At 52.1% G+C, this 16,362-nt stretch overlaps 1 protein-coding gene across 2 annotated transcripts in view; it reads right to left on the bottom strand.

Moving 5' to 3' along the window:
• BRWD1 (bromodomain and WD repeat domain containing 1) overlaps positions 1-8,620 on the bottom strand; it is a 77,925-nt gene extending 69,305 nt beyond the window's left edge. Inside the window, exons 1-4 of one of the 2 annotated variants that reach the window (XM_084800823.1) lie at positions 8,213-8,620; positions 8,064-8,122; positions 7,937-7,966; positions 7,769-7,828 (exon numbers count right to left, since the gene is read on the bottom strand). In XM_084800823.1, coding sequence (XP_084656949.1) covers positions 7,769-7,828; positions 7,937-7,966; positions 8,064-8,122; positions 8,213-8,261 — 198 coding nt within the window. In that variant the 5' untranslated portion in view covers positions 8,262-8,620. The remainder of the gene's footprint in view (positions 1-7,768; positions 7,829-7,936; positions 7,967-8,063; positions 8,123-8,212) is intronic. The other variant, XM_084800822.1, reaches the window with a different exon arrangement.
• Between the last annotated feature and the right edge of the window lie 7,742 nt (positions 8,621-16,362).

Here is a 16,362-nt window from a genome sequence, read left to right as displayed (position 1 = left end):
AGTACAGCTCATTCCCTTAGTACACAGGATTGGATAACTCAGTACTTAAAAACACGGGAGGGGGCGGGGGGGGGGGGGTGCTGAAACCCAACAATGAGGGGCCTGACGTGCCGGGCGTGGTGGCCCACACCTTTAACCCCAGCTCGTGGGAGGCAGAAGCATGCAGGCACATGTTAGCTGGAGGCTGGTGTGGACTGTGGGACACCCCCTCACCCCGCCTGTCTGCACACACACACAGCGCCTAGACAGGCTTAGCAGAACAAGTCTCAGTCGGAGGCTGTAGGCTTGTCTGCCTGTCTCGGTGGGTGTTGGTGGTTTACAGCTCGGAGGATTTAACCCAGAGCTTCACACATGAACAGCTATGACCAAGCTCCATCATTAGCACCATGACCATGCAATGACACGAGGCCTTGTTCGCAAATAAATAAATCTAAAAATAAAAGCAAGTTGTTAATGTTTTGAGCATAATGGTTCCTGTTTTGATTAATAAAAATATGTCTGGGGGCTGGAGAGATGGCTCAGCAGTTAAGAGCACTGACTGCTCTTCCCGAGGTCCTGAGTTCAATGCCCAGCTCACAACTGTCCGTAACTCCAAAATCTGACGCCTTCACACAGACATACATGCAGGCAAAACACCAACGCAAAGAAAGAAAGAGAGAAAGGTGAGAGAGAAGGAAGGAAGGAAGGAAGGAAAGGTTAAAAAAAAAAAAAGCGAGAGCCAGCCAGGTGGAGAAGGAAGGAAGGAAGGAAGGAAGGGAGGGAGGGAGGGAGGGAGGGAGGGAGGGTAAAAAAAAAGCGAGAGCCAGCCAGGTGGAGAAGGAAGGGAGGAAGGGAGGGAGGGAGGGAGGGAGGGAGGGAGGGAGGGAGGGTGGGTGGGTAAAAAAAAAGCGAGAGCCAGCCAGGTGTGGTGGCGCTGTCTGTAAGGCCAGCGTCTGGGAGCAGAGGTAGGTGGATCTCTGCAAGATTGAGGCCAACCTGGTCTATAAAGCAACACCAGGAAAGCCAAGGCTACACAGAGAAACCCTGTCTCAAAAACAACAACAACAAAACAAAACAAAAAACAAAAATGAAATAAAGATGTGTGTAATGGAAGTTTTGGGGTTTTCCTAAACTCGGTTGTTAGGTAAATGTTTTTGTTTTGCCACCCGTGGTGGCGCACGCCTTTACAGCACTCACTTGGGAGGCAGAGAGAGGCGGATCGTTGTGAATTTGAGGCCAGCCTTACAAAGCGAGCCCAGAACGGCCAAGATAACATAGAGAAAAGGCCCATCTCAAGGGGAAAAAAATTTTTTTTGTTTTAATCCCAAGTGTGGAATTTCAGCTTTAGTTTGTCCACAGCTGTAAACTGTCTCATGTGGAGTGAGGCTTTTGCCAGCTGGTAAGCCCTACCTCACGTGGCACACAGAAGGCCTGCCTAGGGCTATCAGGATGTGAGAGCCTAGAAAGAGCACAGCGTGACATGCAGTGTTGGCTTGTGGTGTGCAGCAGTTCAAAGAGACCAGAGATGATGTGTGGCAGTTTGGAGCAGACAGAGGAGAGAACGCTTGGGTGTGCAGCAGTATGGAAGACACTGCTGGCTGCATCTGCTGTTAATAGAGACTGATATAGCCTCTAAGACCCTTCAACCCTCAACAGCTGGGAGAAGTGAAGGGGCCTCCTCTCCCAACTAACCTTCTCCTATGAAAGCTTAGGAGGCCGGAAGGGAAGAAAGTAGAGTTTAAAAAAAAAAAAAAAAAAAGCACCGCCAAACATGGTGGGCACGCCTTTAATCCCAGCACTGGGAAGTAGAGGCAGGCAGATGTCTGTGACTTCGAGGTCAGTCTGGTCTACAAAGTGAGTCCAGGACAGCCAAAAGAAACCCTGTCTTGAAAAACAAAAAAAACAAAACAAAACAAAAACAAGAAAACAAAATCAAGAGACATTTATCCTAGAGATTAAAAACCTCAGTGATGAGGTGAGTAGCACAGCCGAGGCTGTGTGACTCAGCTGTACACCAGCAGTTTTCAAACACAGCTAACACAGGTGCTGATGCTGCTTATCCATGTGGTAGTGACCCAGCCAAGTGCCCTCCCTTGATTAGGATAACAGCATTCATAAAGATCTGCTATCTCAAGACCCTATAAATGTAAACTGATTTATCGAGTCCTTTATAGCAGCGATCTTACAAATACTGACAACTCTAACCTCAGCACTCCAGAGACACATCTCTGTGATCCAGGGCAGCCAGAGCTACAAAGTGAGCTGCGCTGGTAACAATGTGCTTACCTTTTTTTTTTTTTTTTTTTTTTTTTGGACAATTTATTTACATTTAATGTGACTGCATGTATGTCTGTGTGAAGGTGTCAGATCTTTTAAGTTACAGACAGTTGTGAGCTGCCATTGGGTGCTGGGAATTGAACCTGGGTCTTCTGGAAGAGCAGCCAGTGCTCTTAACTGTTGAACCAAATGATTCTTACCAAAGGATTAGAACCACTAAGGAGGAGTATGAGAAACACTGCGAGCAATCAATCAGATAAAGACAAGTGACAAATCTCTCAATCTCTTTAATAAAATAGCAGTACAGAGAATAAAATGCTAAAGGTATTAAGATTGGGCAGGGGAGGGACCTGGAAGAGAGCAGTCAGGATGTGAATTTTTAAAAAAGGCTTTCAAATCACACTGACTCCAAGCACTGCATTGCACACTTGTAAACTCAACACTTTCTGAGTTGGGGGAAGAAGATCAGGAACTTTATGAGGTCATCCAAAACTGCACACTTCTAACGCTGGGTAACCTGGGCTACATGAGACCCTGCCTTAAGTCACCCAACATGCAAAAATGTTTATAAAGGCATTTGGAGAAGTCTGTGATGCAGGCACGCAGGAAGCTGCATTCTGGCTGGGCTGTGTCCCTCAAGAAGAAATGGCACAGTGGCATACAACTGTAACCCCAGCACTTCCAGGCAGAAACAAGAAAACCAGGAGTTCAAGGCCAGCCTGAGCTAGGCAAGTCTCAGAACAGCAGTGTATATATGTGTAGAATCTGCTTCAAAATAATCCAGGTAGGACTGGCAAGAGTGCTCAGAGAGTAAACAGGACCCACACAGCGGAACAACACCCTCCAAACTGTCTCAACTGCACCTCACCCAAATGCCTTCCCCACACACAGCAAATAAAAACAACTTACAAAACAAACTACAGGAGGGGAGAGATAGCTCAGCAAGTAAAAGCACCAGAACCCACCGTGGAAAGAGAACCAGCTCTAAGTATCCTGACCATCACAGTCCTGCCAGGGCATGCAAGTGAGTACACACAATGCTAGCAGTCACTAGACTCACTAAGCAGAACTTGCTTAGAGAGCAACTCAATGACACAGCAGTGCAGTGACAACCTCCCTGTCAACAGGCCTTCCACTAGGGAGAACGTGTCAGTCAACAGGCCTTCACTAGGGAGAACCTCCAGTCAACAGGCCTTCACTAGGGAGAACCTCCAGTCAACAGGCCTTCACTAGAGAGAACCTCCAGTCAACAGGCCTTCACTAGGGGAGAACCTCCAGTCAACAGGCCTTCACTAGGGAGAACCTCCAGTCAACAGGCCTTCACTAGGGAGAACCTCCAGTCAACAGGCCTTCACTAGGGAGAACCTCCAGTCAACAGGCCTTCACTAGGGAGAACCTCCAGTCAACAGGCCTTCACTAGAGAGAACCTCCAGTCAACAGGCCTTCACTAGGGAGAACCTCCAGTCAACAGGCCTTCACTAGAGAGAACCTCCAGTCAACAGGCCTTCACTAGGGGAGAACCTCCAGTCAACAGGCCTTCACTAGGGAGAACCTCCAGTCAACAGGCCTTCACTAGGGAGAACCTCCAGTCAACAGGCCTACACTAGGGAGAACCTCCAGTCAACAGGCCTTCACTAGGGAGAACCTCCAGTCAACAGGCCTTCACTAGGGAGAACCTCCAGTCAACAGGCCTTCACTAGAGAGAACCTCCAGTCAACAGGCCTTCACTAGGGAGAACCTCCAGTCAACAGGCCTTCACTAGGGAGAACCTCCAGTCAACAGGCCTTCACTAGGGAGACCCTCCAGTCAACAGGCCTTCACTAAAGAGAACCTCCAGTCAACAGGCCTTCACTAGGGAGAACCTCCAGTCAACAGGCCTACACTAGGGAGAACCTCCAGTCAACAGGCCTTCACTAGAGAGAACCTCCAGTCAACAGGCCTTCACTAGGGAGAACCTCCAGTCAACAGGCCTTCACTAGGGAGAACCTCCAGTCAACAGGCCTTCACTAGGGAGAACCTCCAGTCAACAGGCCTTCACTAGGGAGAACCTCCAGTCAACAGGCCTTCACTAGAGAGAACCTCCAGTCAACAGGCCTTCACTAGGGAGAACCTCCAGTCAACAGGCCTTCACTAGGGAGAACCTCCAGTCAACAGGCCTTCACTAGGGAGACCCTCCAGTCAACAGGCCTTCACTAAAGAGAACCTCCAGTCAACAGGCCTTCACTAGGGAGAACCTCCAGTCAACAGGCCTTCACTAGGGAGAACCTTCAGTCAACAGGCCTTCACTAGAGAGAACCTCCAGTCAACAGGCCTTCACTAGAGAGAACCTCCAGTCAACAGGCCTTCACTAGGGGAGAACCTCCAGTCAAGAGGCCTTCACTAGAGAGAACCTCCAGTCAACAGGCCTTCACTAGGGAGAACCTCCAGTCAACAGGCCTTCACTAGGGAGAACCTCCAGTCAACAGGCCTTCACTAGAGAGAACCTCCAGTCAACAGGCTTTCACTAGGGAGAACCTCCAGTCAACAGGCCTTCACTAGAGAGAACCTCCAGTCAACAGGCTTTCACTAGGGAGAACCTCCAGTCAACAGGCCTTCACTAGGGGAGAACCTCCAGTCAACAAGCCTTCACTAGGGAGAACCTCCAGTCAACAGGCCTTCACTAGGGAGAACCTCCAGTCAACAGGCCTTCACTAGGGAGAACCTCCAGTCAACAGGCCTTCACTAGGGAGAACCTTCAGTCAACAGGCCTTCACTAGGGGAGAACCTCCAGTCAACAGGCCTTCACTAGGGAGAACCTCCAGTCAACAGGCCTTCACTAGAGAGAACCTCCAGTCAACAGGCCTTCACTAGGGAGAACCTCCAATCAACAGGCCTTCACTAGGGGAAAACCGATGCTGTGCTGACTGATCATGGGTAACAGCTCACTAGTGACTGGGTCACCAACCAGTTTCGCTACTGGAAATCTTCAATGATAGTAATACAAATGAATGCCTCAACCAGAAACTAACATAAGAGTAGCAAACTGGTAAATTACAACCTGCTAATATGTAGGGGACAATTCCCATTACATGTATGCTAGGAATAGCACAAATCAAATCACTAAAAAACCAAAATCACAAGAGCATATGGAAGTCTAACCTACACATACATCCTCAATAGAACAGCAACAACAGTCTAGGCCAGTGAGATGCCCAAGTGCTTGCCTGAGTTCCACCTCCCGCCACACACAGGTGACCTCTGACCCCAAGCCTGTCCATTCTCAACCACCATGGAAAAGAAAAGGGGTGAGAAAAACTATACCAAGCAGTCATCAGTCAGAAGGTGACAAGTGACATGAGCTGTTCAGTCAGGACAGAAGACGCTTATAGCATGACATCCGCAGTAATGCAAGCCCTCCCTTGTCAGTCTCTTCTCCCAGAGCAGGACAGCAGTGTCAACAACAGCTTTGGGGTTTTTTTTTTTTCAAAGGATGTTTTAAATTTAACACAAGTAAAACTATGAGACAAACTACTTAAATGTTGCCTAGACTTCCAAAGAGATGACACAGGAGGGAGGAAGGGGTGTGGCCACAAAGCACACCCCTGCCCGGCTGGGGCTGAGAGCAGCCAGAGCCCTTATCTGGTGGGAAAGGTGTGTGGTAAAACCACCTATGGGTACAGTACCAGGAGAGGCCTGGGACTCACACTCTCCAGCACACACACTCCAAGCCTTACAACACACCTGGCTGAGCATGGTGGCTGGCGCACGCCTTCCATCATACCACTGGGGAAGCAGAGGCAGGAAGATCACTGTGAGTTCGAGGCCAGCCTGGTCTATAAAGAGGATTCCAGGATGGCCAAGGCTACACAGAGAGACCCTGTCTTAAAGGAAAGTAAGTATATTAAGTGTGTTATGCCGTGGCCTGAGGGTGGGCGGTAGAGGCCCCACCTGTGGAAGTGTTTCTCTCCCTCATGCACACGGGTCTTCAGGGTTGAATTCCCAGTTAGATTTGGCAGAAGTACTTTTAAATAATAATAAGCCATCTTGCTAGCCTGAAGCATTTCCTCTTTAAAAAGTAATTCTAAAAAGACACATTAGGCAACAAGCCGGGATCCTTGCTGTAGTCAGCACCTCCACCTTTCAGGGCTCTGTAACATCTGGCTGAGGATAGAACCGCTGTGGGGGGTTTACAGCAGGGTTCTCAACCGCCCCAGAGCTTGGGGCCTTTAACACTTCATGTTGTGGTGACCCCAACCTTAGAACTGTTCTCATCGCTACGTAACTGCAATCTTACTACTGTTATGACTTGTGATGCAAACATCTGGCATGTGACTACCCAAGGGACTGCGGCCCGAGCACTTGAGCACTCCTGAGCGATCCCGGTTCAATCCCTGGCCCTGAAAACGCAAACCATTTATGCTTAACTGCTCACATATGTGAAAAATCCCGGGCTGACTTTCTGATCACTACTCTAAAGCACAGGACACACAGTGAAGTCGATGTGACGGACCTCTCCTTTAACAACCCGCACCCCAAACAGGACTGCAAGCCACAGCCAAACTGGCCCCTGTAGAAGGTCCCTGCAGAGGCCGTTTTCATCAAGTGCCTTTGTAACCAGCATGCTAGTATGGGCTAACAAATCTTTTGACTTCTCTTTAAATTATCAAAACCATTTTTCCTGGAACGTTTATGTTCCTCTAACGATAAACAAATCTCCCAAAACTTGTTAACTGTATAAAACTGAATTATACACAGGAAGGTCTAAGCCAAGTGTAGGGAGAATAAGGGAAATACAGCAAGCCAGGCTCGCACACCTTTAGTCCCAGCTCCTGGAAGCACGGGTCTCTGAGCTCAAAGACAACATGGTCTACATAATGAGTTCGAGGCAAGCCAGAGGTGCGTGGTGACACGCTGCCTCAAAACAAAACAAAATAGATGGGCTGATGGATGTCAACTTAAAGCTTGTACTGCTAGGTACAGAAAGTTCAAGTTCGGCCTCAGGGAGCAAAGGTTCTGCACTGACATCTTCACCAAGCAGAACGATTTGTGTCACGCAACTGGTGGGGGGGGCGGAAGTTGGGGGTGACCAAGGGGCCATTCCTCTCCTATTCCCAGAGAACAAGTGGTCCGGAAGGTCTGGGCGGGGCAGGAGAGGGAGAGACCAATGAGAGCTGGAGATACTGGTGGGAACGGAGGGCGTTGAGAGCGCCCCTCTGAGTGGCTGGCGGCCGCACCTGGAGACCCAGCCGGGCCGCGAGCCAGGACCGAGCCCGCCTGCGCCCCGCGCCGCCCCCAGGACCGTTTCCTGCCAAATCCGCCCCCATCCCTCACCGCGAGCCCTGGGAGGGCGGGTTGGGGAGGTGGGTCAAGGCCCGTGGCCCCGGGCAGCCGGGCCACCGCGGATCCCCCTCACCCCCCAACTCAGCCCTGGCATCTCCGGGAGCGCGGCGCCCGCCCGGGAGCGCAGCAGACAGACCCGGCTTGGGGAGGGGGAGGGGACGCGGGCGCGCGGAGGACGCGGGGCGCTGCTCACCAATTCCTCGTAGCTCCTGCTGTGCTCGTTGCCCTCCCAATCCAACCTCTTCGGCAACAGCTGGAAAGACAGACAGAGACACGAAAAGGCGTCCGAGTGACCACCGTGGCCGGGAGGCCTGGGCGGGGGCGTCGTGGGGGGCGGGGACGCGGGGGGCGGCTGACCCACCTGGTACTGCTCCAGCTCCTGCACCAGCACCTGCGGCAGAGACGCGCGGTCAGACCCCGCCGGCTGCGCCCTCCCTCCCTCTGGTCCACCCTCCGTCCCTCCCTCCGGTCCCGCGGCCAGCGCTCACCTGCGCCGCTCGGCGACACGGGCCCGCCGAGAGGTAGCGGGCGATGAGGAAGTACAACTCTGCGGGGGGGAGAAGAAGACGGGGACACGGTCAGCGGCGGCCGCGCGGCGCCCGGCGTGGGGAGAGGGGGACGCGCGGCCGAGCCTTACCGGACTCGATGAGAGGCACCGGACGCCGGGCCGGCGAAGGCTCCGCCATGGCGGGGGCGGGGGGCAGCGGGCGAGCGAGCGAGCGAGCGGAGCGTGTAGGCCGCGCCGAGGCCTGACCGACCGGGCCGGCGTACCGCCCCCCCAGGCTCAGGCGCGCGCCGCCGCCATGCCGTGCGCGCCGACGCGTCCCACCGCAGGAAGTCGCGCGGGGTGAGCAGGGAGGAGGGGGGGGAAGGGCGGGCGGCGGAGGGAGCGAGCGAGCCAAGTAGTCCCTCGGCGGGGAGCCCGGGCGGCGTGGCGGGACGCGGATGTGGCGCCCTCGCTCCGCGTCGGCGGCGTCCCCGCGAGAGGCGGGAGCGCGCGAGGGACGGGGGCGAGCGAGCCGGAGCTGCGTCCGTGGGGGGGGGGGAGGCCGGGAGCGCGCGCGGCGCGGATCCCTGCGCGCTGTGAGCCGCCCACCGGCCTTTGTGCGGCGGCGCGGAGAGCCAGTGCGGGGGGCGGGGCGGGGCGGGGCGGGGCGTGGGAGGACGGTCACCTGGGCCCGGCCTAAGGATCCCGAGGCCAGGGAGGAGCTCCGCGGGAGGAGGGCTGCGTCACCACCTGTCTTGCCGCGGGGTCTCCCCCCTCTCCCCCGCAGCCAGCACACCGCGGAGGGACGGCGGGAAGAGGGGCTGGGGCCACGCGTGTCAGTCGTTGTACTGGCAGAGTTCCAGAATATCTCCTTAATTACCACGCCAGGCTCCTGGCCTAACCGGATCTGTTTCACCACGTCCAGGGGTGCGCAGACGAGCTCTGACGTAGGGTGGTGAACAGAACTAACAAAAAATAAAAAAACAACCAAGGCCATTGTTGGGTTTATTAGGCATCTGAGGGGCAGAAAGCAGAAATGGGGCGGGACTATTAATTCCAAAACAACGGCGGGAAAGGGGGCCGGGAAAGGGGGCGCCTCTGGGGAAAGGCTGTGATTCTGTGGGGTGAGATGGCTGTTTGCGTTTATAAGGAGTCTAGGGTGTTTCCGCTGTCTCTTTCCGTCGGGGGCTGCTTAAGATGCAGCCACCTAGTACTAGGGTGTCTAGCATTCTTTCCTCCTCTGCAGGGACCCGCTGACCCAGCAAGGTCATTTGTAGTAATCCTGTCTTGTGACTGACCTAGGCATTCTAACACCCATCCTCCTGCCTGCCCGCCAGAGTAACCGCTGCCGCACTTGGAGGCTCAGGGCCTGGCTCCAGCTACCGGGTGTATGCTCTTAGGTAAATCGCTGAACCTCTGAGTCTCAGTCGGCCTTGTCTGTGAACTGCAGTGCACAGTGCACCTACTTCCATAGTGTGAGGCTTTTATGAGCGGCTGAGTTGGCTTTGGTTAATTGTATGGAATACTAAAAGTACATATAAATCCATAGATGACCTTCATCTGTTTAGGGTAATGCTAACAGCAAGCGTCGAGTGACAAGATATAATGTTGGAAAAGTAAACCCGGCAGTCCCATCGAAACAGTGTGATGTCCTTTAGGGGAAATGTGAACTATAATGTTAAGCTTTAGGGCAGAAGGATAAAACAGCCCTGGCAGGGTCACAGCTGGACGGTGTCCTAACAATAATTTGCAGGAGTTGGTTCTGCGCTTGCTCCTGAGTCCTGGAAATTGAACTCAGACCATCAGGCTGAAGTTGGCAGGGAGCGACTTTATATCAACTGAGCCGGATCTCTGTCTGTCTCTCTCTGTCTCTCTCTCTCTCTGTCTCTCTCTCTCTCTCTCTCTCTCTCTCTCTCTCTCTCTCTCTCTCTCTCTCTCACACACACACACACACAAACACAAACTTCTAACAAGGTATACTATCCTCCCCATTGAACGCAGACCAGAGACGACAGTGGTTGATGTACATGGCCACCAGGAAGGAGAAAAAGAACTCATTTCAGTAGTAGCCAACAAACATGTAAGACTAGTAAGCAAGATTAGAAAGCTCTCCACGTCAGCTAATGTGGGGAGAGTCTTGGAGCCCAACCCTTTCCTAGCTGAACGCACTGAGCGAACAGCTGCAGCGGCTACAGCAGCTTCACAGAGAGCAGAGAAGGAAGCCCAGCGTTGGAGAGCACCCTCAGGGCAGCCGGCCACCTGTGTGGTGGCAAGCAGGAAGTGACCACAAGTGAACCAGCTCAGCCTGCTCACTAGATGAGAAAGCCAAGCAGGCACGTTCTCTGTTATCTCGCATTTTAAGACTGAGGACGCTGAGGCCGAGGTGGCACACACCTTTAATCCCACCACTCAGGGAGGCAGAGGCAGGTGGATCGCTATGAGTTCAAAACCAACCTGGTCTACAGTGCAAGTCCAGGATCTCTGAGTTTGAGGCCAATCTGGTCTACAGAGCATGCTCCAGGGCAGCTGTGACTACACAGAGAAACCCTGTCTCGAAAAAAGAAACTCTCTAAGGGGTCAGTGAGATGGTTGAGTGAGTAGTAGCAATTGTCAACCCTCACAGCCTGAGTTCCCGCCTCAGGACCCACAGAAAGGTGGAAAGAGAAAACCAGCTCCTGAAAGTTGTCCTCTGACCTAACTACACACACTCACACACACACACACACACACACACACACACACACACACACACAATCTCCCTAGGGCTAGAGTGACACCTCAGTTGTTAAGAACACTTGCCGAAGCTGGTGTGGTGGTGCATGCCTTTAATTCCGGCACTTGGGAGGCAGAGGCAAGCAGATCACTGCAAGTTCGAGGCTAGCCTGGTCTACAAAGGAGTCCAGGAGAGACCCTGTCTACAAAAAAAAAAAAAAGAACACTTGCCATGCTCAACAGCCATGAGGACCCTCCAGAATCAAGGTGCAAGCCAACAGGGACATGACAAGCCATTCAGCTCCAAAGAATTCAGGGGGGTAGGTGCAGCTTGCAGGCTTCCAACCTGCCTGAAAACCCCAAGTGCCCCAGGTACGGACCCTGCCTTAAAGGGTAGTCAAGGAGGGCAGCAAAAGGAATGGCAGACACCTCCTCTGCCTTCTGTGTGCACACACAGAGCCATGCACACACACACACTTTCCTTGCACATGCCAGACTGGGCTTCCTTCAGCTGTGTGCACAGAGCTACGGGCACTAAGATCTGCTGACAGAGGGAGAGGTGGTCCTCCCCAGGGAAAGGCACCAGGTAGTGGCCCAATACCAAACGCTCAGCCATGAAAGCACCAATTCAAGCAACAGTATGCAGACTGAGCAGATTCTATTTACTGCAGCATATTTATCTACACATATGCATGTAACAACTGGGGAAAGTGCATGAATTTGCAAAAGAGTAGGGAGGGTTCGCAGGGAGGAAAAAGAAGGTAGAAACAATGCAACTATAATTTCAAACAGGAAAAAAATATCAGTGGAAGCAGGGAGCTACATCATGTACTCAGTGGGCGTGCCTAACATGCAAAGCCCCTGGGTCAGACCACCAGCATCTCCTAAAACCATGTGTGGCGGCGCACGCCTGTAATCACAGCACCAGGAGGTACACACAGAAGATCGGGAATTCACGGGCATTCTTGGCTACATAGCATGGGATGAGACCTTGTCTCGACTTAAAAAACACAACAGTGGAGGCAAATGAGTCTGACCACAGCAACCACACATGAGAGAGTGTTCAGGAAGTGAGGGTTCAGTGGTGGAGCACTTGTAAATGTGTGAATTCAAACTCCAACCCCCTTCCCCTCCCCCCAAAACAAAACTATATTAGCGCTGGATATGCTGCTGTTACACACTGTAATCTCCACACACAAGACTCTTGATGCAGGACAGTCAGAACCAGGGGCCTTGGCACAGTTGATACCATGCCACATAGCATGTACAGGGCCAGGGATTCAGCTCCCGTGCCTGGCGTTATGTGCACATGGTTACACACACACACACCTGGAGAGCTGTGGAGCCAGGAGAATCAGAAGTTCACAGTCGCTCCCAGCAGATAAGCGTCAACCATGCAGGCCTGACAACCCAAGTTCAAGCCCCAGATCCCCCCAGTAGAAGAGAATCCGAGTCCTAAAAGTTGTCCTCTGACCCCTGTGTGTGCACAATAGCATAAGGACACCCTCATGTGTGTGCACACAGGGATAAGCTTTAAAACAAGTTTCTGGCTAGCCTGGGCTCACAGGACTGTCTCAAACCACAAAGAAGTCCGTTTTTGAAATAGTGAAAAATGAGATAGGGAAGTCTGTGAGCAGCAAAGACCGTACAAAGACGTTCAAGATCTAATAATAGGCTAAAAGAAATTGTTTGGCGTGGTATTTGGGTTTTTTGGTTTGGGGTTTTTTGTTTGTTTTTCCTTTGAGACAGGGTTTCTCTGTGTAGCCCTTGCTATTCTAGACTCACTTTGTAGACCAGGCTGCCCTCGAACTCCCAGCAATCCGCCTGCCTCTGCTTCCCATGCACCACCACGCCTGGCTTGGTTTGGTATTTGCAACAGGGTCCTCCCAGGTTGTCCTGACTGTCCTCAAATTCACAGAGACCCAGCCTCTGCCTCCTGAGTGCAGGGATGAAAGGTGAGTGCCACCACTCCAAGCAAAATTGATGTTAACTGAGTTGGGATTTTTGTTCGGGGGTGGGGGGGGGTGTTTCTGGTTTGGTTTTTATTTTTTGAGACAGGGTATCACTTTTAAGCTCTCTATGTAGACCAGACTTGGCCTTGAACTCACAGTGCTAGACTCAGGTCGTCAGAGTCTATTCCTGGAAGCCCATTGAGAGTCAGAGTCCAGAGTCGATGAAAAAGCAAAGGAATTTTAATTGAGCCGACACACTGGGGTCCACCAAGCTCAGAAGAGTTGAGGGACCCCAGAAGCCAAAGCAGTGGGTTTAAATATCCTTTACAGAAGCATAATTCAGCAACAGCAATTAGTACAAGCCTAACTGGCTAACAAAATTAACCTCTAAGGGGACTGGGTAAATTGAATGGAGCGCAGGAAGGAGGGAGCAGCCCGGAGGGGAGGCTGCAGCCCAGAGGCTGTTGCCCTTAGTGTATGTTAGGGTGAGATAGGGGTGGGCATGAAGGTGTGGTTATTCTAGGAGTTATTGAGCTAGTGGGTTCCGAGTCAGGTGAGGTAGAAGCAGTGGAAATGTTTCTTAACTTGTCACAGCTTGGCATAGATATTTAATAAAGATTTAGCATGGCTGCGTTCTGGCCAATTCTGGCTGATCTGAATTCTTCAACAAAAATACTGCCTCTGCCTCTAGAAGTGCTGAGATGAAAGGGTATGCACCACCATGCCTGGGAGTATTAGCTGCCTTTCGGTCCATAGTAGGTGATGAGCCCACCAGGTCAGTGGGGCTCTGAAGGCCTCAAAGTGAGGAGCACTGTCCACAGAACAAAGCACCTGCAAGTGAGACCAAGGACCCAGAACCTGGGTCATTATACATTCTACAGCCACGCCTCGAAGGCAAGCACAAGTCTTGTTTTTGTTTGTTTGTTTGTTTGTTTGTTTTTCAGGACAGGGTTTCTCTGTGTAGCCTTGGCCACCCCAGACTCGCTTTGTAGGCCAGGCTGGCCTTGAACTCACAGCAATCCGCCTGCCTCTGCCTCCTGAGTGCTGGAATTAAAGGCGTGCACCACCATGCCCGGCTCAAATGCTAATTTTCTTTGGGAGTTGATTATAAGTTATTGTTAATCTTACTCAGAGGGAAACCAAGGTTGGACTCAGGGACGTCTCTCTTTTCCTTTATCTTCCTTTTGTAGGTATGGAGATAGGGGTGGGAAAGAAAGAAGGGAATATAGAAATATGGAGGGCTGATCTCTGCTCTTTTCCCACCTCACAAGGGAGAAGTGGCAACTTCCTCTTGCCCTGAGGGACTTTGGCCTCTCACCTGGGTCAACTCCCAGGCTTTGAGGGAACCTGGGTGCAGCCTGCTAGCCACTGCTGAGGGAAAGCTGCCCATACCCTTGGCAGCCTTCAGTGCCTCCTCAGTTAGCCCTTCTAGCTTCTTTGTAATGGTCTCTCACACCATAGGTTTTCGTTAATGATGCCTGCGACTATCCACCACCGCAGCCTGAGCACACCATCTGCTTCCGGAAATGGCCCTGTGCTCCACAAGTCCCCAGCTTGGTTTGGTTTTTTTGGCTTGTTTGTTTGGGCTTTGTTTTTTGAGACAGGGTCTCTCTGTGTAGCCTTGGCTGTCCTGGACTCGCTTTGTAGACCAGGCTGGCCTTGAACTCACAGCGATCCTGCCTCTGTCTCCCGAGTGCTGGGATTGAAGGCGTGCGCCACCACACCCGGCTCAAGTCCCCAGCTTGAAAGGAGCAACCCAGATCCCAAGCCCCCTTCACAGCACCTGCCCTGAGTCATTTCTCTCTGCTTAAGCTCCAATCGAGTGCAATCTCCTACACATGCGCATGTGCACACGCCACACACACACACACACACACACACACACACACATATGTGCAGGTCACTGTAAAGCAGAGGAAGCCTCCTGGCAGAGGATTCCTGGCTCCTAAGCCTTCACTCTCCACATGCAACTGTGTTTCTACCTTCACCAGCTTCCTCCATCCCTGTAGACTAAGCTCAGGCCGCCCCACAGAGACACCAGGGTACCTAGGAGCTTTTGTACGTACGGTTCCTTCGACAGGAATGTTCTTTCTACAGAAAAGCCACTTGTAAAATGTCGTATTTACAGGGAGGTCCTCCCTAACACCATACAATCAGAGCTCAACCTCACTCGACACCCTCGTTTCATTTTTCCCTATTTATTTATATACTTATTATGTTTACAGTGTTCTGCCTGTATGCATGCTTGCAGGCCCTAAGAGGGCACCAGATCTCATTGTAGATGGTTGTGAGCCACCATGTAGTTGCTGGGAATTGAACTCAGGATCTCTGGAAGAGCAGTCAGTGCTCTTAACCTCTGTGCCTTTTTTTCTTTTCTTTTTCTTTTCTTTTTTTTTTTTTTTTTTTGAGACAAGGTTTCTCTATGTAGCCTTGGCTATCCTGAACTCACTGTGTAGAGCAGGCTGGCCTCGAATTCACAGCGAGCCACCTGCCTCTGCCTCCCCAAGTGCTGGGATTACAGGTGTATGTCACCACGCCTGGCTTTTTTTTGCCTTTTTCCTATCTGCTTTTGTTGTTTGTTGGTACTTCATGGAGGCTTGTTCCTGTTTGGATTTTTTTTTTCCCGAGACAGGGTTTCTCTGTGTAGCCTTGGCTGTCCTGGACTCACTTTGTAGACCAGGCTGGCCTTGAACTCACAGAGATCTGCCTGCCTCTGCCTCCGGAGTGCTGGGATTATAAGCGTGCGCTACCACGCCCGGCTCCTGTTTGGATTTTTGTGGGGACAGAGCCAACTACTGAGCTCACAGCTTTGTCCCACCATGCATGGACCTGGCATGCTTTTTCTCCACAGCTTTTGTCTCCTCAGCTCCCCTCTTGTTCCTCTCTGTAACTGTTCCTGCCCTCCGGCCTCTGAAGGTTCACAGACACAAGCCCCTTTTGTTCACCAGGACAGCTCTAGCGCTTTCCCAAAGGCAGACACACAGTAGGCACACATTCTGTGCTATGAGAAGGGTGGTTGGGTTGGGTTGGATTGGTTTTTCCAGACCAGGTTTCTCTCTGTGGCCTTGGCTGTCCTGGAACACAATCTGTAGACCAGGCTGGCCTCGAACCCACAGAGATTCACCAGCTTCTGACTGGGTTAAAGGCATGTGCCACCACCTTCTGGCAGAAAGGTTTTATTATGAGAGAGAGAACAGCCAGAGGGGCCAGAGCTATCTATGAATGCGGCAGGACAGCCGGGAGTGGTGGCACACACCTGTAATCCTAGCACTTGGGAGCCAGAGGCAGGTGGGTCTCTATGAGTTCGAGGCCAGCCAGGTCTACACAGTGAGTCCAGGACAGCCAAGGCTACACAGAGAAACCCTGTCTGGGAGGGTAAGGGAGGGCCAGGAGCCTGCCACAGTCTGTGGGATCCATAACACAGGGCTGTGAGTAGGGCCTGAGGGAGTCTGGCAGTTAGCATGGACCTTGATATGCTGAGAGGTGCCATAAGTGTGGGACAGCCACATGTCCCTCCTGTCAGAGGTAAGGGAGATGACCCTGGCAGAGGGGAACAGGCTCCCAAGTTCTGGAGGAATGCTGGCTTTTCTCTCCCTTCCACAGCTCCTCCTGTAATCCAGACTGAACTCGTTTCTG

Source organism: Acomys minous, assembly GCF_964271855.1.
Source record: "Acomys minous genome assembly, chromosome: 11".
Lineage (NCBI taxonomy): Eukaryota > Metazoa > Chordata > Mammalia > Rodentia > Muridae > Acomys > Acomys minous.
The sequence above is the reverse complement of the archived record's forward strand: the minus strand, read 5'-3'. Positions and strand labels throughout refer to the sequence as shown.